The sequence below is a fragment of the Furipterus horrens genome, unplaced genomic scaffold, assembly GCF_987537825.1.
Source record: "Furipterus horrens unplaced genomic scaffold, mFurHor1.1.pri manual_scaffold_3, whole genome shotgun sequence".
Taxonomy (NCBI): Eukaryota; Metazoa; Chordata; class Mammalia; order Chiroptera; family Furipteridae; genus Furipterus; species Furipterus horrens.
This window is the reverse complement of record NW_028327173.1, coordinates 26041615-26058627: the sequence shown is the minus strand read 5'-3', so window position 1 is coordinate 26058627 and position 17013 is coordinate 26041615. Positions and strand designations below refer to the sequence as shown.

The window sequence follows — 17013 nt, the reverse complement described above, 5'->3', positions numbered from 1 at the left end:
TATATTTGACAGATAAAGAAATGGGGGATTAAGAAAGTTGATTAGCTTGCTCAAGGTTATACGGCTAGTAAGTGGCAGAGCCACAACATGAACTCCTGTTTAAGACTTTTCGTTTCAGCCCCATGTCGCACTAGCTTCGAACATGCAGGGATGGAAGTCTGCACTCAGTTAAGTAAAACAGGAAGATTCCCCACTGTTCTAAATTGGCAACTAGACTTGCTTGGACCAAGGACTCAAACAAAGAGGTAACACTTGCTATTTGGGAGTAAGGAAGGGAAACTGCAATAAGAGAGGAAGTCAAAGAACAGGTCTAAGAAGTTAATTCCAAAGTTGCCCTGTCATGTCGATGGGATTTGCCCACCAGCATTTCAAGCACAGTGTCTGACAGGTGAGATACCACCACAACCCAAAGGGCTCCGAGTGGAGCGGAAGGAAAGAGGTTATATGAGTTTCCTTTTGGTTAAAGCTCTTTAGTCTGTACCAAAAGGATCCCAGTCCACACAGGAGGGAGAAATAGGCTGCCTGGCTCTAGCTATGTCAGCCCTAAAGACTTCTATCAGTATGGCCCTACCTACTTTTCCTGGAAACTTGAAAACTGCCCTGCACAAAAGGAGAGCAATAAGAAGCCCTAAATCAACCGGTTCTACACGACCACTTCTGAGACCCTGCTGATGCCCCGACCTCCCCACAGCTGCAGGCGGAGTCTCTCCCCGAAGCCTTTGCCTGAGGCTGACTGCAAAGCTGCAGCACCATCGTATGCCATCATAAACCGCAGCAAGAAACAAGACAAGGAGAATAGCACGGGACTGACACTTTATCAGACTACTGGAAATCATGTAACGGCAAAAATATGACATTCCAATATAATTCTCTAGGCAGGCACCAGGCCTTCATTCCTTCAATGAAGAGAACTGGAACTTTTAAGATGCATACTCTCCCTAAGGCCTAAGCTTGAGTTTTATTCATGAAATATAAGCACACCAAATTTCTGAAAGTGATCGAATCAGGGCCAAGAAAGACAGCTGTTTAATATGATTGCTGCTGCTGCAGGGTTTTTCTGAAAAGCCTGACAGAATCGAGCATATTTACTTCTGGGATCATTTTCTTTTTTAAACATCTGCATATGTCAGACAGACCAGGCCTTTATATCCTTTTGCTCCAAAGAAAAACTGGTCTAGGAAAGGAGTGGAGAGATTTTAGTAAGGTAGGCCCAGGTTCAAATTCCAGCTCTGTTAACTTGCTAAGTGATTCAGTTTCCTTACCTGTAAGGTATGAATAACCCCCTGGCTGGTTTGGCTCAGTGGATTGAGCGTCGGCCTGCGAGCTAAGTGTCGCTGGTTCGATCTTCCAGTCAGGGCACATCAGAGAAGGAAAACTCTGACTCCAAAAAACCTCCGCTGCCTTGCGGCATACCTCTTCAGGGGAAAGGCTAAGGGAGTAAACCCCGACAGAAAATCCGGAGCCGGAGTCCCTAAGGCGGTTTGACGTTGTGGTCAACACCGGCAACTCCTGCGGCGCACCTGAAGCCAAGCTGTATTGACTCCGTCTTTCCCTTGGACCCTTCAGCTGCGAAGAGAGGGGGGGTCTGCTGCATGGGCAACAGCAGACCCTCCATATCACCCTGCCCAGGCTCTGTAGCTTCAGCTTCACTGGAGAGGACACTCCAGCGTCATCGCAAGATGTCAATTCAACACGGGAGGAGACAGATACCGTGTCACTCCCGAGTCGGACTGCACAGCCATTTTCGGCGGTGCAGATAGACTCTTAAGAAGCTACACCATCGTCTCTCGAGACGGACGGCTGCCGATACGATACGAAGGTATGAATACTGCCACCTACTTAATGGGGCTGTAGATAGGGTGAGTGAGATAATGTCTATAAAGTGCTGGGCTCAGTGCCTGGTCTACAGTAAATCCCCTTTTTCCCATTTATTACTGGAGCTAAAAGGTATGAGACACTCCACCACCACCAGGGTCCTAATATACACTTTTTCTTGACTAGGCTCTACAGAAAAAGGTATATTCCAAGGTCCAAAGTTTGGGTGCTTCTTTTTCTTTGCAGGAGCTCTGCTTCCACTATTTAACTAAGTTAACACTGATCACCCAGACTTTTCCCTGGGTCTTTTTCTCATTTAGCCTGAACTCTTAACAAGTGGTCTGCTGCCTTCTAGGAAAGCACTTTCAGGGCCTACCCATTCTTCCTGTCTTCTCTTTTGGCTTTTTCTCATTAACTGTTTACTCTCCATAGGTGTCCCACAAAGACAGCCAGAGTGAGACTCTGGGGTCAAAGAGCAAACTCTTTCATTCCACAAATGTGAATGGTGCCTCATCTCTATGAACTACACAAAAACGTGCACCTCAAGTCTACCCAGCTAAAATCACGCTTGGGGCAGGGGGACAGGAATGAGAAGACTAAATGGTAATGGGAAAAAATACGATAAAAAAATTTTTAACAGATCACATGTGATCTGAACTCCCAGAGGTTTCTAAATTTCAGAATGCTAGATATACACTAGTATTTAATAAACAACTGAGAGATGGAAAACTAATTTCATCAAATTCTGACTTTCAAGAACTTATCTTTTAGAAAATCCATAAATTCTAACAAGTACCTTAAAACTGGCTTGGAGAAAACCAAAAGACAACTGCTATTACTAGTATCTGGATGTGTAACCCAAAAAGTCCGTTTGTCTCTGTGTGTGTTTGCTCATCAACAAATGCACAGAGGGAAACAGACATCACGGTCCATTTCTCTGGTCTACCCTACCACACTGCTTTGAGATCAAATTCATAAAATATCCATTCACTTAACAAATATTTATTGTCTGTTCCATGCCAGCCAAAGAAGACATCAAAAGAGACAAAATTCCTTCTGTTATTAAGCTTGTATCCTAGTGCAGGGATCCATACACAAATAAACATGTTAATAAACAGTAGCAGGTGTCGTCCAATACAACACTCTTAAGTCACATAGTGCTTCTGAGAGTAATTTGGCAAAATATAAGAATGTGTAAACCCACCAATTACAGTCCAGATATCTACCCAAAACACTCTCTTACCTATATGCACCAGGACACATGTACACAGATGTTAGCTGCAGGAATGAATGCTTTCTTCATGCAATTAAATAATAGCCTGCAAATAATAGCTGTTGCACAGCTGCAGGGGCTCCACTCACATTACAGTCCATGGAAACTGCTGAAGATGAACAAGTCAGGTCCTCCTTTATTAACATGAATAAACCTCAAAACCAAAATTTAGATTTAAAAAAGGATATGTAGAAGATACTCTTTGTGTCCAATACAAAAACATCCAAACAATGGCACATATTGTTTATGAATACCTCTTCCACCATAAAAGTACAAAAGCGTATATGGGAATAGTATACATCGACTTCAAGACAGTATTGAATTATCAGAGAAAGCAAGAAAACTGGCTATATCTGAAATGTTTTATTTCTTTAAAGAGAAAGAGAAAAAACTCTGAAGCAAATATAACAAAAATATTAATATCAGTTTAATTTTGAAGGTGACTAACACACATGAAGATGTGTTCTATACTTCTCTGAGTACTTGAAATTTTCATAACTAAAAACTTAAAAGAATCCCTACCACTTAGCACGTATCTTTTTAATGTGTGTTAAAAAACACTTGGAAACTATAAATCTCTTTATGAAGTTATCAATACCAGTTTCATTAGTAGCAAATTTTTGATCTAGAACAGCCTCTCCTACAATTGAATACTCCCTTGATATGACAGCCATGACCTATATCTACAGCACTGTTCTACTTCATTAGCACCAGTAACAGAGTTCAATTAGAATGACTATTTCACTGATCCCCTAACATTTGATAGTTCTAGTCTGCATTTCTATTTTGCTTTATGTAGCACATATTCTTGGTCAAAACAGCTTACAGACGCTCCATAACAAAAGACTTGAAAACCACATGACACATAACTAGCAAGATATTATACATATCACACTCTATCCGAAGCAAGACAAGGAGATTGGAGACTTTATATAATCCTTTCTTAGCCAACCAAAAGCTTTCCATACAGAAAAACTTTTCCCACACTCCCAAACAACTTAGCTAATACTATAAGCAAACACCAAGACTTCAAAAATAGCCAAGAAAGGAATTAGCACTTAGTTACATCTGGGAAAATACTCTGGCAGCAAAGCTTCCCTCTACAAGCAGACAAAATAAACATTCTGCTATGCTAAAACAGCAAAGAGAAAAGCAGGTAGCAAATATGCATGCAGAAGACAAAGCCAGAGCTGTTTATATCTTCCAGAGCAAAGAACAGTGGGCTAGGTTGAAAGCCCTGGAAGTTATAGAATCCATTAATTACCAAGTGTATGTTATATTCCACCTCCCTCTCCCATACCTCCCTGATTCTTTTTTAAAAATTGTATTTATTTATTTTTAGAGAGAGGGGAAGGGAGGAAGAAAGAAAGGAAGAGAAACATCAATGTGTGGTTGGCTCTCAGATGCCCGCAACGTGGGCCCAGGCCCGTAACCCAGGCATGTGTCCTGACTGGGAATCAAACTGACCACCCTTTGGTTCACAGGCCGATGCTCAATTCACTGAGCCACACCAGCCAGGGCACCTCCCTGATTCTTTAAATTTCTATCAAGTTATTTTATAATATGTCTCTTGTCATTCCTTTGATTTATATAGTTGAACTGGATTTATTGTGTCTAGTTCAATTTTCTTTCTCCCACTAACTCTACCTAAGATCTGGTTCATAGCTGGTCCTCAGTAAATGTTGTGGAATTCAGTTAAAGAAAACATTTTCCTGCAAACAAAAACCAAAATCTAAAGGACAGACAACAAATGTTGGTGAAGATGCAGAGAAACAAGAACCCTCAGACATTAATGGTGGGAGCCCTGACCAGTGTGGCTCAGTTGGCTGAGCATCATCCTGCAAGGCAAAACATAAAACATCCCTGGTTCAATTGCCGGTCAGGGTACACGCCTGGGTTGCGGGCCTGGTCCCTGGTTGGGGTGCATACAAGAGGCAATCAATCTGTTTCTCTCTCACATCAATGTTTCTCTCTTTCTCCCTCCCCTCTCCTCTCTTTAAAATTAATAAAAATAAAATCTTTTTAAAAAATGGTGAGAATTTAAAACAATACACCGCTTTGGAAGACAGTCCGGGAGTTTCCTAAAAAGTTATACATAAAACTTAGCATACAACCCAGCAATTCCACTCCTAGGAATATATCCAAGAGAAATGAAAACATACATCCACCCTGATGAGTACTCAAATATTCATATCAACATTATCAATAATAGTGAAAAAATAACAAGACAAATGTCCATCAACTGCTGAACTGACAAAATATATGGTCTATCTATATAACAGAATACTACTCAGCAATAAAAAAGTATGAAGTACTGATACACACTACAACACGGATGAACCTCAAAGATATTATGCTAAGTAAAAGAAGCCAAATACAAAATATCACATATTATATGATTCCATTTAGGCAAAATGTCCAGAATAAGCAAATCTAAAGAGACATAAAATAGATCCATGGTTGCTTGAGGCTGGGAATGTGAATAGAAAACCGTAAGTGAGCAAGAGGGATTATCCTAGGATGATGAAAATGCTCTAAAACTGGATTATGGTGACTGTGGTACAACTCATAAAAATCATTAAAATATACAATGCAAATGGGCCAATTTTATATTATGTAAAATACACCTTAATAAAGTTTTTAAAAAATATATATTTTCCTAAAATAAAACAACAGAATGATAACCAAAAAAATGTTTTTAAAAAGTTAACTAACTATAGGGAAAGGGAAGAATCAGGATGGAGGGAGCAAGATGGACACGAGAATTCTCTGAATACACCTCCCACTCACTTTTTAAAATTTCCCTTTGAAATAATGTAAACGTATAATCTCTATAATAAAAAATAAAATTGAAAGGGAAAAAACAATCCCTAAGAACTAAAAGCAAATAAAAACAAATGAACCTAATTATGTATTGAATTGGTTGCTTAACAACACAGAGAAAAATTATTTCAAATGACTTTAAAATACAATTATTTGGACAGCCTTAGGAAATATACACTAAGGACAAAAGGACCTGCAAAGAAATCATAAACTTCTTAGTAATCATATTGTTACTGTTATTTTGATGCAAATACATAAAATATATGTGGTTTCACAGACATTATGTGTACCTATGAGTAAGGAAAGGGAAATATGTGATGTATTCTGTGTTTAGGATCAAGATTTTCAGCCTAAGAAAAAGAAAAATACAAATACGGCAAAAGTAGATTTACACTTGTTCATATGGAAAAAGACATGCATGTTACGATTATTACAAAAGTTTTATTAACTCTGTGTTTAGTGTACTCACAACTGTAAATCTACTTTTGCCACCCCTGTATAAAGTCAAAGAAGTTAAATAAAATTCTGTAATTCTAAGTTTGAATTAGAAATAGTATAAATTCATGACTTTTTTTTTTTTTTAAAGAAAAATACAGCCCTGGTTGGTGTGGCTCAGTGGGTTGAGTGCCGGCCTATGAACCAAAGGGTAAGTCAGTTTGATTTCCAGTCAGGGCACACGTCTGGGTGGTGGGCCAGGTCCCCAGTTGGGGGTGCATAAGAAGCAACTACACAATGATGTTTCTCTCCCTCTCTTTCTCCCTCCTTTCCTCTCTCTCTAAAAATAAATAAATAAAATCTTTTTTTAAAAAAGATAAAAGAAAATACAATATTGACAACTCTGTCTAGAGAAAAAGCCCAGAAATGATGACCCACCAGTAGCACTCAGACTGTCAATAAAGAATTAGAACTCCTTTGAGAAATTGCTAATTTCAGGTCTGGGACAGGAAATAAATATAAGTACAAAGAGTCTGGAACATCTCATCTCAAGAGAAAAGAAGGAAATTATCAAAGAGTATGGGGGTCATGCCAAAGGACTCAGAGTCTCAACTTGAAAAGGCTATTATTGGCTGATGAAGAAGCTATTTGAGTGTTAAAAAGAATAATAGCTGCTGTATGTAATTGAAACACATTTAAGCCTGTTTAAAAAAATTCATGAGTCATACTACTACTGGGGGGTGGGGGGATTAAACAAAAAAAACTTCCATTGGTCACCTCTGGAGACTCTCAGGGAACTAATTATTCTGAGAACTTGTAAACAGGGAAAGTTGGGAGTATTCACCTTTTCATCTTACCTCTCTCACAGAGCTATCTTTCAGGGTAATTAATAAGTTGAAGTTCTTCTTTATAGAAGTACTGCAGCCAAATAATAAAGAAATTATACTTTAACAAATGGTGCTGGGAGAACTGGATAGGGACCTGCAAAAAAATGAAACTAGACCACCAACTTACACCACACACGAGAATAAACTCAAGATGGATCAAAGACTTAAATGTAAGCTGTGACACCATAAAAGTCCTAGAGGAAAACATAGGCAAGAAAATATCAGATATCTCATGTAACAATTTCTTCATGGATACATCTCCTAAAGCAAGAGAAATAAAGGAAAAAATAAATAAATGGGATTACATCAAACTAAAGAGTTTCTGCTCAGCAAAAGAAAACATCAGCAAGATGAAAAGGAAACCAACCATACGGGAAAACATATTTGCCAATGACATCACAGACAGGGGACTGATTTCCAAAATATATAAAGAGCTTATATGACTCAACATCAAGAAAACAAACAACCCAATTAAAAAATGGGCAAGGGACCTGAACAAACACTTCTCCGAAGAGGACATACAGAAGGTCCATAGACACATGAAAAAATGCTCAACATCATTAGCCATCAGGGAGATACAAATAAAAACCACAATGAGATACCATTTTACACCAGTCAGAATGGCCATCATCAACAAATCAACAAGCAACAAGTGCTGGCGAGGATGTGGAGAAACGGGAACCCTACTGCACTGTTGGTGGGAATGCAGACTGGTGCAGCCACTATGGAAAACAGTATGGAATTACCTCAAAAGATTAAAAATGGAACTGCCTTTTGAACCAGCGACTCCACTACTAGGATTATACCCGAAGAATCTTGAAACACCAATTCAAAAGAACTTAAGCACCCCTGTGTTCATTGCAGCACTGTTTACAATAGCTAAGTGCTGGAAACAGCCTAAGTGCCCATCTGTGGATGAGTGGATCAAAAAACTGTGGTACATTTACACAATGGAATACTATGTAGCAGAAAGAAAGAAGGAACTCCTGCCATTTGCAACAACATGGATGGAACTAGAGAGAATTATGCTTAGTGAAATAAGCCAGGCAAAGAAAGAAAAACACCATATGATATCACCTAATACAGGAAACTAAAGAACAACACAAACAAAGGAACTAAATAGAACAAAGAGCAGAATAGCAGTCAATAGGGGGGAGGGGAGAGGGAGAGAAGGGGGATAAGTAAGGGAAGGGTCTAGTCAAAGAACCCGTATAAATGACTCATGGACATAGACAACGGGGAGGGATATGATGGCGGGAGAGGGGGTGGGCTGGGTGAGGGAGAGAAATTGGGGGAAAAGGGGACAACTGTAATTGAAAAACCAAAAATAAAAAAAATTAAAAAAAAAAGAAATTATAGAATTGGAGTATCACTATCACCATTTTGCAACTTCTAATGAAATAATGGAACTAGCAACGATGATCAGTAGCTGCTGAAATTATTAGGTGAAGAGCTAACAGGGAATGAAGAACGGGTCAATCAGGCTGATCACACCTGACCCCACTAATCAATCTTACCATCTTAAAAAGAGAGACAACACACATTATGTGCCTCCTGATGTACAGCAATGAAAGTATATAACACAACACTACCACCCTTGTACCCCGCCAAAGGAACCCGAATGTGACTGAGCTTCAGGTCTAGCTCTAAACCACCAATCTGCAGTCGCTACAATAGAGGAATAGAGGACACTGTTAGAAGACATGACAGAGATGCCATCAGTATCTTTATAAATCTTATAGGACAAAAGACCTGATTTCTTCAACAAATTGCAAGAAGATGGAGAGGGAAATTTAATGCAATATGTGAACCTTGTTTGAATTCTGATCCAAACAAACCTTTTTTTAAAAAATAAGATAACTGGGGAAATCTGAACACTGATCAGATATTTGATTTTAAGAAATTATTAATTGTTATGTCACTATAAATATTGTGGTTTGCTTAAAAAAAGTGTCTGCCCTGGCTGGTGTGGCTCAGTGGATTGAGCACTGACCTGTGAACTGAAGGGTTGCTGGTTCAATTCCTAGTCAGGGCACATGCCTGGGTTGCAGGCTGGGTCCCCAGCTGGGGGCGTGTGAGAGGCAACCAATCTCTCACACAAAATGTTTTCCTCCTTCTCTGTCTGCTTCCCTTCCCATTTCTCTAAAAATTAATAAATAAAATATTTGTTAAAAATTAAAAATAAAAAAAGAATATGTTCCAGAGATACATAGTTAAATATGTCCAGATGAAATTATATGAAGTATGGGATTTCTTTTGAATTAACCTACTGGGGTTTAAGAAGTGAATCAGGATATAGAAGAAATAATATTGGCCACAAGTTGATAATTGTTGAGCTAGGAAAGTTCTTGGTACCATTTTCTCTATTTTTGTAAGTGTTTGAAATTTTTCATAACAAATTTTTAAAGAGAGAGAGAGAAAACTATTCCTGATGGAGCTCTTCAGAATAAGAACAGCTGCATTACCCTATCTCTTCTGTCCCAGCAATGTTTTAATTAACCAATTTGGCTTTGATTCCTTGGCCCCTGAGTTTCCTTCATAAAGAGAGTTAGCTGTAGTCCGGGTAAATCAGCGGTTCTCAACCTGTGGGTCGCGGCCCCTTTTGGGGGTCGAACAACCCTTTCACAGGGGTCATCTAAGACCATGGGAAAACACATATATAATTACATATTGTTTTTGTGATTAATGACTATGCTTTAGTTATGGTTGGGGGTCACTACAACATGAGGAACTGTATTAAAGGATCGCGGCATTAGGAAGGCTGAGAACCACTGGGATAAATACACACAGTGGACAGATTCCTTTTACCTCACACCTATGAGACTAACATTGGGCATTAACAGTGAGAGGAGGCTTCTGGTAAAAATACAATTTCTCTTTTTAAAAAACTCCTCTGTTCATAAGAGTTCTAAAAGGATAACTCTAGTCCTTGAGGAAAACTCAACAAAGTTCCTGTTCTCACCCTGCAAAGTAACACCTTGCCAAGTTCATGTTGCTGGTTATTCCTATATCCAAAGCATGCCTGAGGTCACCTCTCGGTTCCACAAGAACACATATTACCTCCATACTTTCCTAAGCCTACACACGCTGTCAACTGCCAGCACTAGCTCCAAACAGAGCCCCAAGAAATATGTAATCCCTAACCTGTCAGAATTGTCTCAGGTTCTTAGGAATTCTGGCACACCTGCTGTTCTGCCTTCAACCAGCAGGTGGTACTAACTCCCCAAGTAAGACATCATAGCGGCCTCAGCCCCTGGAGTCAGTCAGTGCCTTGAAATATTATTAGCCTTCTTTTCCCACCTGCCCAACAAGTGCTCTCTCTAATCTATCAGCCTCCTGTACAGCGACTGGGTATGGGAAAGCTGTCTGAGAAACATCTTTGCTTAGTTGTGCTAAAGTGACTCAAAACAGTCTTTTTATAAAGATGGGGCTGTGTTTAGTAGAAAAGGATTATATTAGCCTTCTTATGAAGGCCATGTGACTACGTGAACAATACCAGGACGCCACTGCTCTTGGGTGTGACTAATGCTACAAGGTTGTGCTTACAAACACATATACAAACCCAGCTACTAAGGTGCTTGCCATGGAATGAATGTGTTCCCTCAAAATTCATATTGAAGATGGGGCATTTGGGAGGTAATTATAGTTAGATGAGGTCATGAGAGTAGAGACCCTGTAATGGAATTAATGCCATCATAAAAAGAAAAAGAAACACAAGATCTCTTTCTTTGCATACATGCACCAAGGAAACAGGTCATGTGAGGACATAACTAGGAAGAGGGCCCTCACCAAGACCCCAACCATACAGCACCCTGATCTCAGATTTCCAACTTCCAGAACTATGAAAAATAAACGTCTGATGTTTACACCACCCGACTTATGATGCTATTTCATTACAGCAGCCCAAATGACTGAGACAGCGCTACAATTAACCAGGCTTGTTTTAAGATCATTACAGACAAGTCTACATCAAAGCAGGGATTCTAAGCCTTCACTCCACCCTTTTAAGGCATCACAACCAACATCTTTCCCACCCCTCATACTCTGAGTACCTAAAGCGCCAGTTTGACTCAGGTGAGCAGACGTCTAATAACCAGACTGCCAATGCCAAGGCCAAGCAAAACAAGTGAAAAGTCCCACCCATTATGGAGCAGCTTTATCTCCAGGCAAATCCTTATCTTCATGTCCAACTCCCACTCTTACCCTTGTTCACTGCCAAATACAGAGAAGGAAGACTCAGTGTGCCTGTGGAAGGCAGTGCAAGTTCTAGTTCTTTCTAGGCCATGTCCAAACCAAGCAACAGGGACCCTAAACTTCACAGACCCTACCTGGAAGTGCAGGATAATGGTCCAGATCAGGCCCAGGGTCAGCTTGGGGTTGCCATCTGTAATGTCATCATTGCGAATATTCACTAGCTTCACCTGAAAAAGAAAGGCTGGTCTCAGAGGTCTGTGACTTTTGATTTCATTTTTATGTTTTCTTAATTTATATATAGTTAAATTGATTTATATACAGTTAAGTTCTATGAGTTTTAACACATGTATTGACTTGTGTAATTACCACCACAATCAGGATAACAGAACAGTTCCATCACACCAAAAAAGGCGACCCAGGTAGCCTCTTCATAGTCAGATCTTGTCCCCACCCCTAATTCACAGTAACCACTGATCTGGTCCCAGTTTTACTTTTTCCAGAATGTCATATAAACGGAATTATACAGTATGTAATCCTTTGATACTGGCCTTTTTTTTTTTGTCACTCAAGACAATGCCCTCGAGATCCTCACCCAAGTCGTTGCATGTGTCAATAGTTTGTTCCTTTCATTGCTGAGCAATCTTTCACTGTATCAATACACTATATTGTCTTTAACCATTCATCCATTAAAGAACATTGGGGGTGTTTCTTGGAGCAATTATGCATAAAGCCCCTATATACGTGTACAGGCTTTTTTGTGAGCATATGTTTTCATTTCTCTAGCGTGAATTCCTAGGAGTGAGATTGCTGGTCATATGGTATATGTTTAGCTTTATAAGAAATTGCAAAAGTATCTCCAGCGTGACTGTACCATTTTTATATTCCCAGCAGCAAAGCTACCTTGCAAGCACATGGTATTGTGAGCTGCTTTGTTATTAAGTCATCACGGCCCTTTTTTCTTTTATTAAGGTGGGGGGGGGGGGGGAGAAGAGTGCCTCTCCTCTCTCATTACTTTTTGGCCTGCTCCAGCCTCCACTTCCATCCACTTTGTCACAGATACGCCATCCCCACCCGCTCATTACTCCCACAGCATCTCTTTTACCCCTAAAATCTCACTCCAACAACACAATGTGCAGACACACAGGCTGTCCCCTGCTAGGGTGACCACTGTCCCCGTGAGCTGGAAACTGAGGGGTTTCCTAGGATGTGGGACTTTCAGTGCTAAAACCAACAGTGGCCCAGGAAAATCAGCCTACTGCCACCTCAACCCCTGTGAGCCTCTTCTGTCAAACCCTCCCGGAGCTCCTGTTCTATTGTGGCAAACTGTCCTTTAGCTGCCTTCCCTTTATCTCTTCAACTGAACTGAAATTTGCATGTCTCTAACGAACCCCAGTGACCTCAAACAGAAGCCTCACTTTTCCTTATACTAACAGTGACCAGTACTATAGACTGAATGCTTGTGTCCCTCCAAAATGCATGTTAAGTCCTAATACCCAATCTGATAGTATTGGGGGTGGGACATTTTAGGGGTGATGAGGTTATAAGGATGGAGCTCTCAGGAATGGGATTAGTGCCCTTATGTAAGAGACCCCATGAGAGCTCCTTTGCCCCTTCCATCATGTTAGGACACAGCTAAAAGACAGCCATCTCTGAACCAGGACCACACCAGACACTGAATCTGCCTTGATCATGGACTTCCCAGCCTCCAGAACTGTGAGAAATAAATGTCTGTTGTTTATAAGTCACCCAGTCTGTGATATTTTTGTTAAAACAGGATGAACGACTCAGACACCTGTGCAAGCTCTTCCTCTTTTCTATATCTCAGTCACCCTCTGGGGATTGGAGAGCTGCCCTTCTACCACCTTTCTTGGCAATTTTAGCACCCATCTCAATGACCCAGATATCACCCTACCTGCACAATGCATCTGCCTTCTCAACTCCGATGACTTTCATTTTCTCTCTGCTTTGGACGACACCTGCGCAGCTACGACTTGGACTCCACCATTACGAAGAACTGTTCTAGAGCTCTCGCTGCCCTTCTCCGAGTCCATTGTTCTTGCCTGCCCACATTTTCATTCTACCATAGTAACCAAATCTACTCTCGGTCCTTATTTAGACTTCTAGCTAATCAATTCCTCTCCATTTACCTTGCTCATTAAAGCCCGCTCCGGTTTCCTCTAACTCTATACACAGACATTTCGGTGTTGCTTTCTCCAGTACCCTACACACTTCAGCCTCCGACTCTCCTACTACTCTTCATTTATCAATTTATTTCAACACATGTTATGAAGTGCTGAGCATGGACCATTTTTACGACAAGTGATGAAGATAAAAATGTTAAGTGAGATCATGTTCCCTGTCCTCACAGGGCCTAAGTGCATTTGAACAGACAGAGAACAACATGATAAGCACTGTATTAGAAGTGAACTGCTAGGGGAGCACACAGAAAGGAAACTTCCCAAGTTAATGAGAATCGCTGATAAGAGTGACAAAAAATGAACTCCAAAAATATGCATACCATTTGATGTTCTCTTGACCCCTGCTGCTGCCTAGGAACTGCAGCTACCCCAAATCTTTTTCATACAGCTCTCTCTCTATGCAGATGAATTCCCTGACACCCTCATCCATCTTCCTCTCCACCACAAACCATCTCTGTATCTTTATCTGTCCTTCCTTTCCCCGTATCTCAGAAGAGAGGCATTTTTCTTTTCTTCTCAAAGAGAACCACACAGGCTGTGCTGTGGATCTCATCCCTCAATCCCTGGACTTGGTTCCATCAATTAGGAATCAAAAGGAAGAAGGATGGTGCACCAAAAACAGTATGAAGAAAAGGAGCATTAAACTACATGTCAGGAGACCTGGGTTCGAGACCCAGCTTCGCTCTAACTTGTTCTGTGATTGGAGCAGGTCCTTTCACCTATCTAGATCTCAGTTTCCTCAGCTATACAGTAGTCCCTCGCTATATCGCGGTTCACTTATCACAGCCTCACTGTATTGTGGGATTTAAAAAAATATTAAATAACCATCAAATTGTGTGCACTATATTGTATTTCAATTGTATCTCAATTAAGCTGCAAGAAAATAAAAAAAGGAGATATGCAAAAAAGCAAACAAAAAATATATTTAATTATTTATCGTGGATTTTTCACTATATCACAGGATTTTGCGGTACTGTATACGTACATTGTTAAAGTTATGTAGGTTTAAGAGTGTAGAACAAATGTAAGATTCCTACTTCGCGGGGGCGGGGGGGTCTGGAACGTTATACCCGTGATAAGTGAGGGAATACTGTAAATGAAAAACCTGGGCTACTAGATCTCTAAGGTATCTCTAGGTCTTAACATTCTACATCTCTTAATTCTCCTCACTCTCATTTTCCGTGGCTTCTCCTCCTATATCCAAAAATGTGTTGCTATCTTCCTTCCTTGTGTAGAGAGCAATAAACTTATTTTTCTCTTCCTATATCCAGGTCTAATATACTCTAAACACTTTTCTGCTCTATTAAAACTGTTCTCTTAAGTCACCAATGTTCAACAGCTAAGACCGTCTCCTCACACCTGAAGTGATATCACCCTCTCATCTGATGTTCATGATAAGGTGGCACTCCGGTTTTCCCTTGCCCTGGGTGCTGGACCTATTCCATCTTCTTTGCTGGTTTACATTTCATCTTCTTTTTGACCTCCATCTAAGGTGGGTCTACATAATTTAATCTTTAGCATCTAACTCTCTCTGTTAACACTCTCCCTCTCAGGAAAGTCACAAACTCTATATAAGGATTTGTCCAACCATAATACAATTGCTATTGCTCACTAGCAAGTAAGAGTCAGAACTGGGTCAGTCAGATTTAGCAATTACTGAGGGCTTACTAGGGGCACTGAGAGCTTCCCTAAACAGGAACCAAACGCCAGCATTTCCTGGCTGGATGAGGAACCCATGGGATAATCTTACCTTTCGCCGCTTGAGGAAGTCCAGGGCAATCTGCACATTCTGCAGCCTATGAAATCGCATCCTGCCCTTCTCCCGGGGCTGTAAACAAAAAAAAGGGGGTGTTAATTTTAGCTACACTAATTACCCATGCACACCACTTTCCATTTTCATTTCAAAGACCGTAAGACCACAAAAAGTTCCTCATGGCTGAAGCCAGGCGTGAAAGCATTACGTAAAGCACCCTTCAATGGCAGGACCTGCTTGTGTCACTATGCCCTCGTAGGCTTCCAAAAGGCCTAGCTTACCACTGTAATTCCCATAAACACATAGCACATTCTGACCGCTAATGCTGAACCAGTGCCACAGCTTCTCTACAGGTTCTTCTGTAGTCCTACATGGCAGAACCTGATGACAGATGTCAGATTAAGGGGGATGAGGACTTCAGCTCAATGGCTTCTAAAATCAAAGTTAAATGCTATTATAAAGGACGAGTAGAAAGTGCAAATTGCATATTGCACAGGAATGGACAGAGCCAACCTTATTGCAAACCTGGCAAAAGAAGCCAGAGGTAGCTAACTGTGAACTATGGAATGAGGAGTTACGTATGCTCAATAAAGAAGTTTAAAAAATCCAAAATGAGAGGCAAAAATCAGGAAGAAACCTATTTTCCAGGAAGATGGGTGTCCATGCAGGAAAGCTACCCTTTACCCCCATATAAAACACCCAGAGCTAACAAAACCTTAATGATGGAGGGATGTTCAACGTGATAACCCTCAAAAAGGTATTTTCTGCTAGTCCCTTAATCCTAGATGTCACACAAGGCACAGAAGAGGAGCCCATCTCCATCCAGTGCCTCTGGTGCCCTATCCATACCATAGCTCAACAAGTATCCATCCAAAGGTACACAAAGTCTGTTTGCCCAACGAGTACATGCAGAGATGGCTATCTACTTCTGAACGGATTCTCCTGCTCACATTCCAATGTTGCTTTTATCCTCCTAAAATTGGGACTAAAACATCACTCTCACTAGATATACCCAGTTCATTTGTAAATGTCAAACTGGTACTAATTAAAGGCTAATAAAATATCAAGTAGCTTTGTTGGTGGGCACTTGCAAACAAAACCTTCCCTCAAGTTGAATTGAGCAAAAAGTGACCCAACAGGTGGAAAGAGAAGGGTAGAGGCAGTTCTCTGGGTGACCCCCCAACACTTCTAAGCAACGCTCCCAAACTAGGATAATGTACAAGGATGCTGAGGCCTCTCTGGGCAACTTCTTAAGTCAAAGGTTTAGGAAAAAATCTTTTTAGCAGGAACTTCTTCTCAATCATTTCAGCTAAATTGTTGTTTGTGTGGCTTAAGAATGGCAGAGCCTGTGAAACAGAATATTCTAAAGCCAAGAGAAGGGAGATCGATGAAGTGAAAAGACAACTTTAAGAGGACAGGGAATGGGAGTATTGTCTAATCCCTATTTCTGGAGAAAGATCATGGGCTATAATTTAGGGCCTGCAAGCAGGAAATGCCCCTTCCACACACCCTAAAATTTACATGTATGTACTCCCCACCAAAAATAAATAATCTTAAGAGCATGCAAGTTAACTCTCTGTCCTCTACAGCAACCAGATACCACTGACCAAGGCAGAGAATCTCCATGCAGTGAGT

General features: G+C 40.6%; 1 protein-coding gene across 1 annotated transcript in view; it reads right to left on the bottom strand.

Moving 5' to 3' along the window:
• Positions 1 to 17013, bottom strand: part of MACF1 (microtubule actin crosslinking factor 1) — a 311616-nt gene that overhangs the window by 175186 nt on the left and 119417 nt on the right. The window contains exons 5-6 of the mRNA XM_090269163.1: positions 15376 to 15453; positions 11562 to 11654 (exon numbers count right to left, since the gene is read on the bottom strand). Of these exons, the coding sequence (XP_090125289.1) occupies positions 11562 to 11654; positions 15376 to 15453 (171 nt within the window). The remainder of the gene's footprint in view (positions 1 to 11561; positions 11655 to 15375; positions 15454 to 17013) is intronic.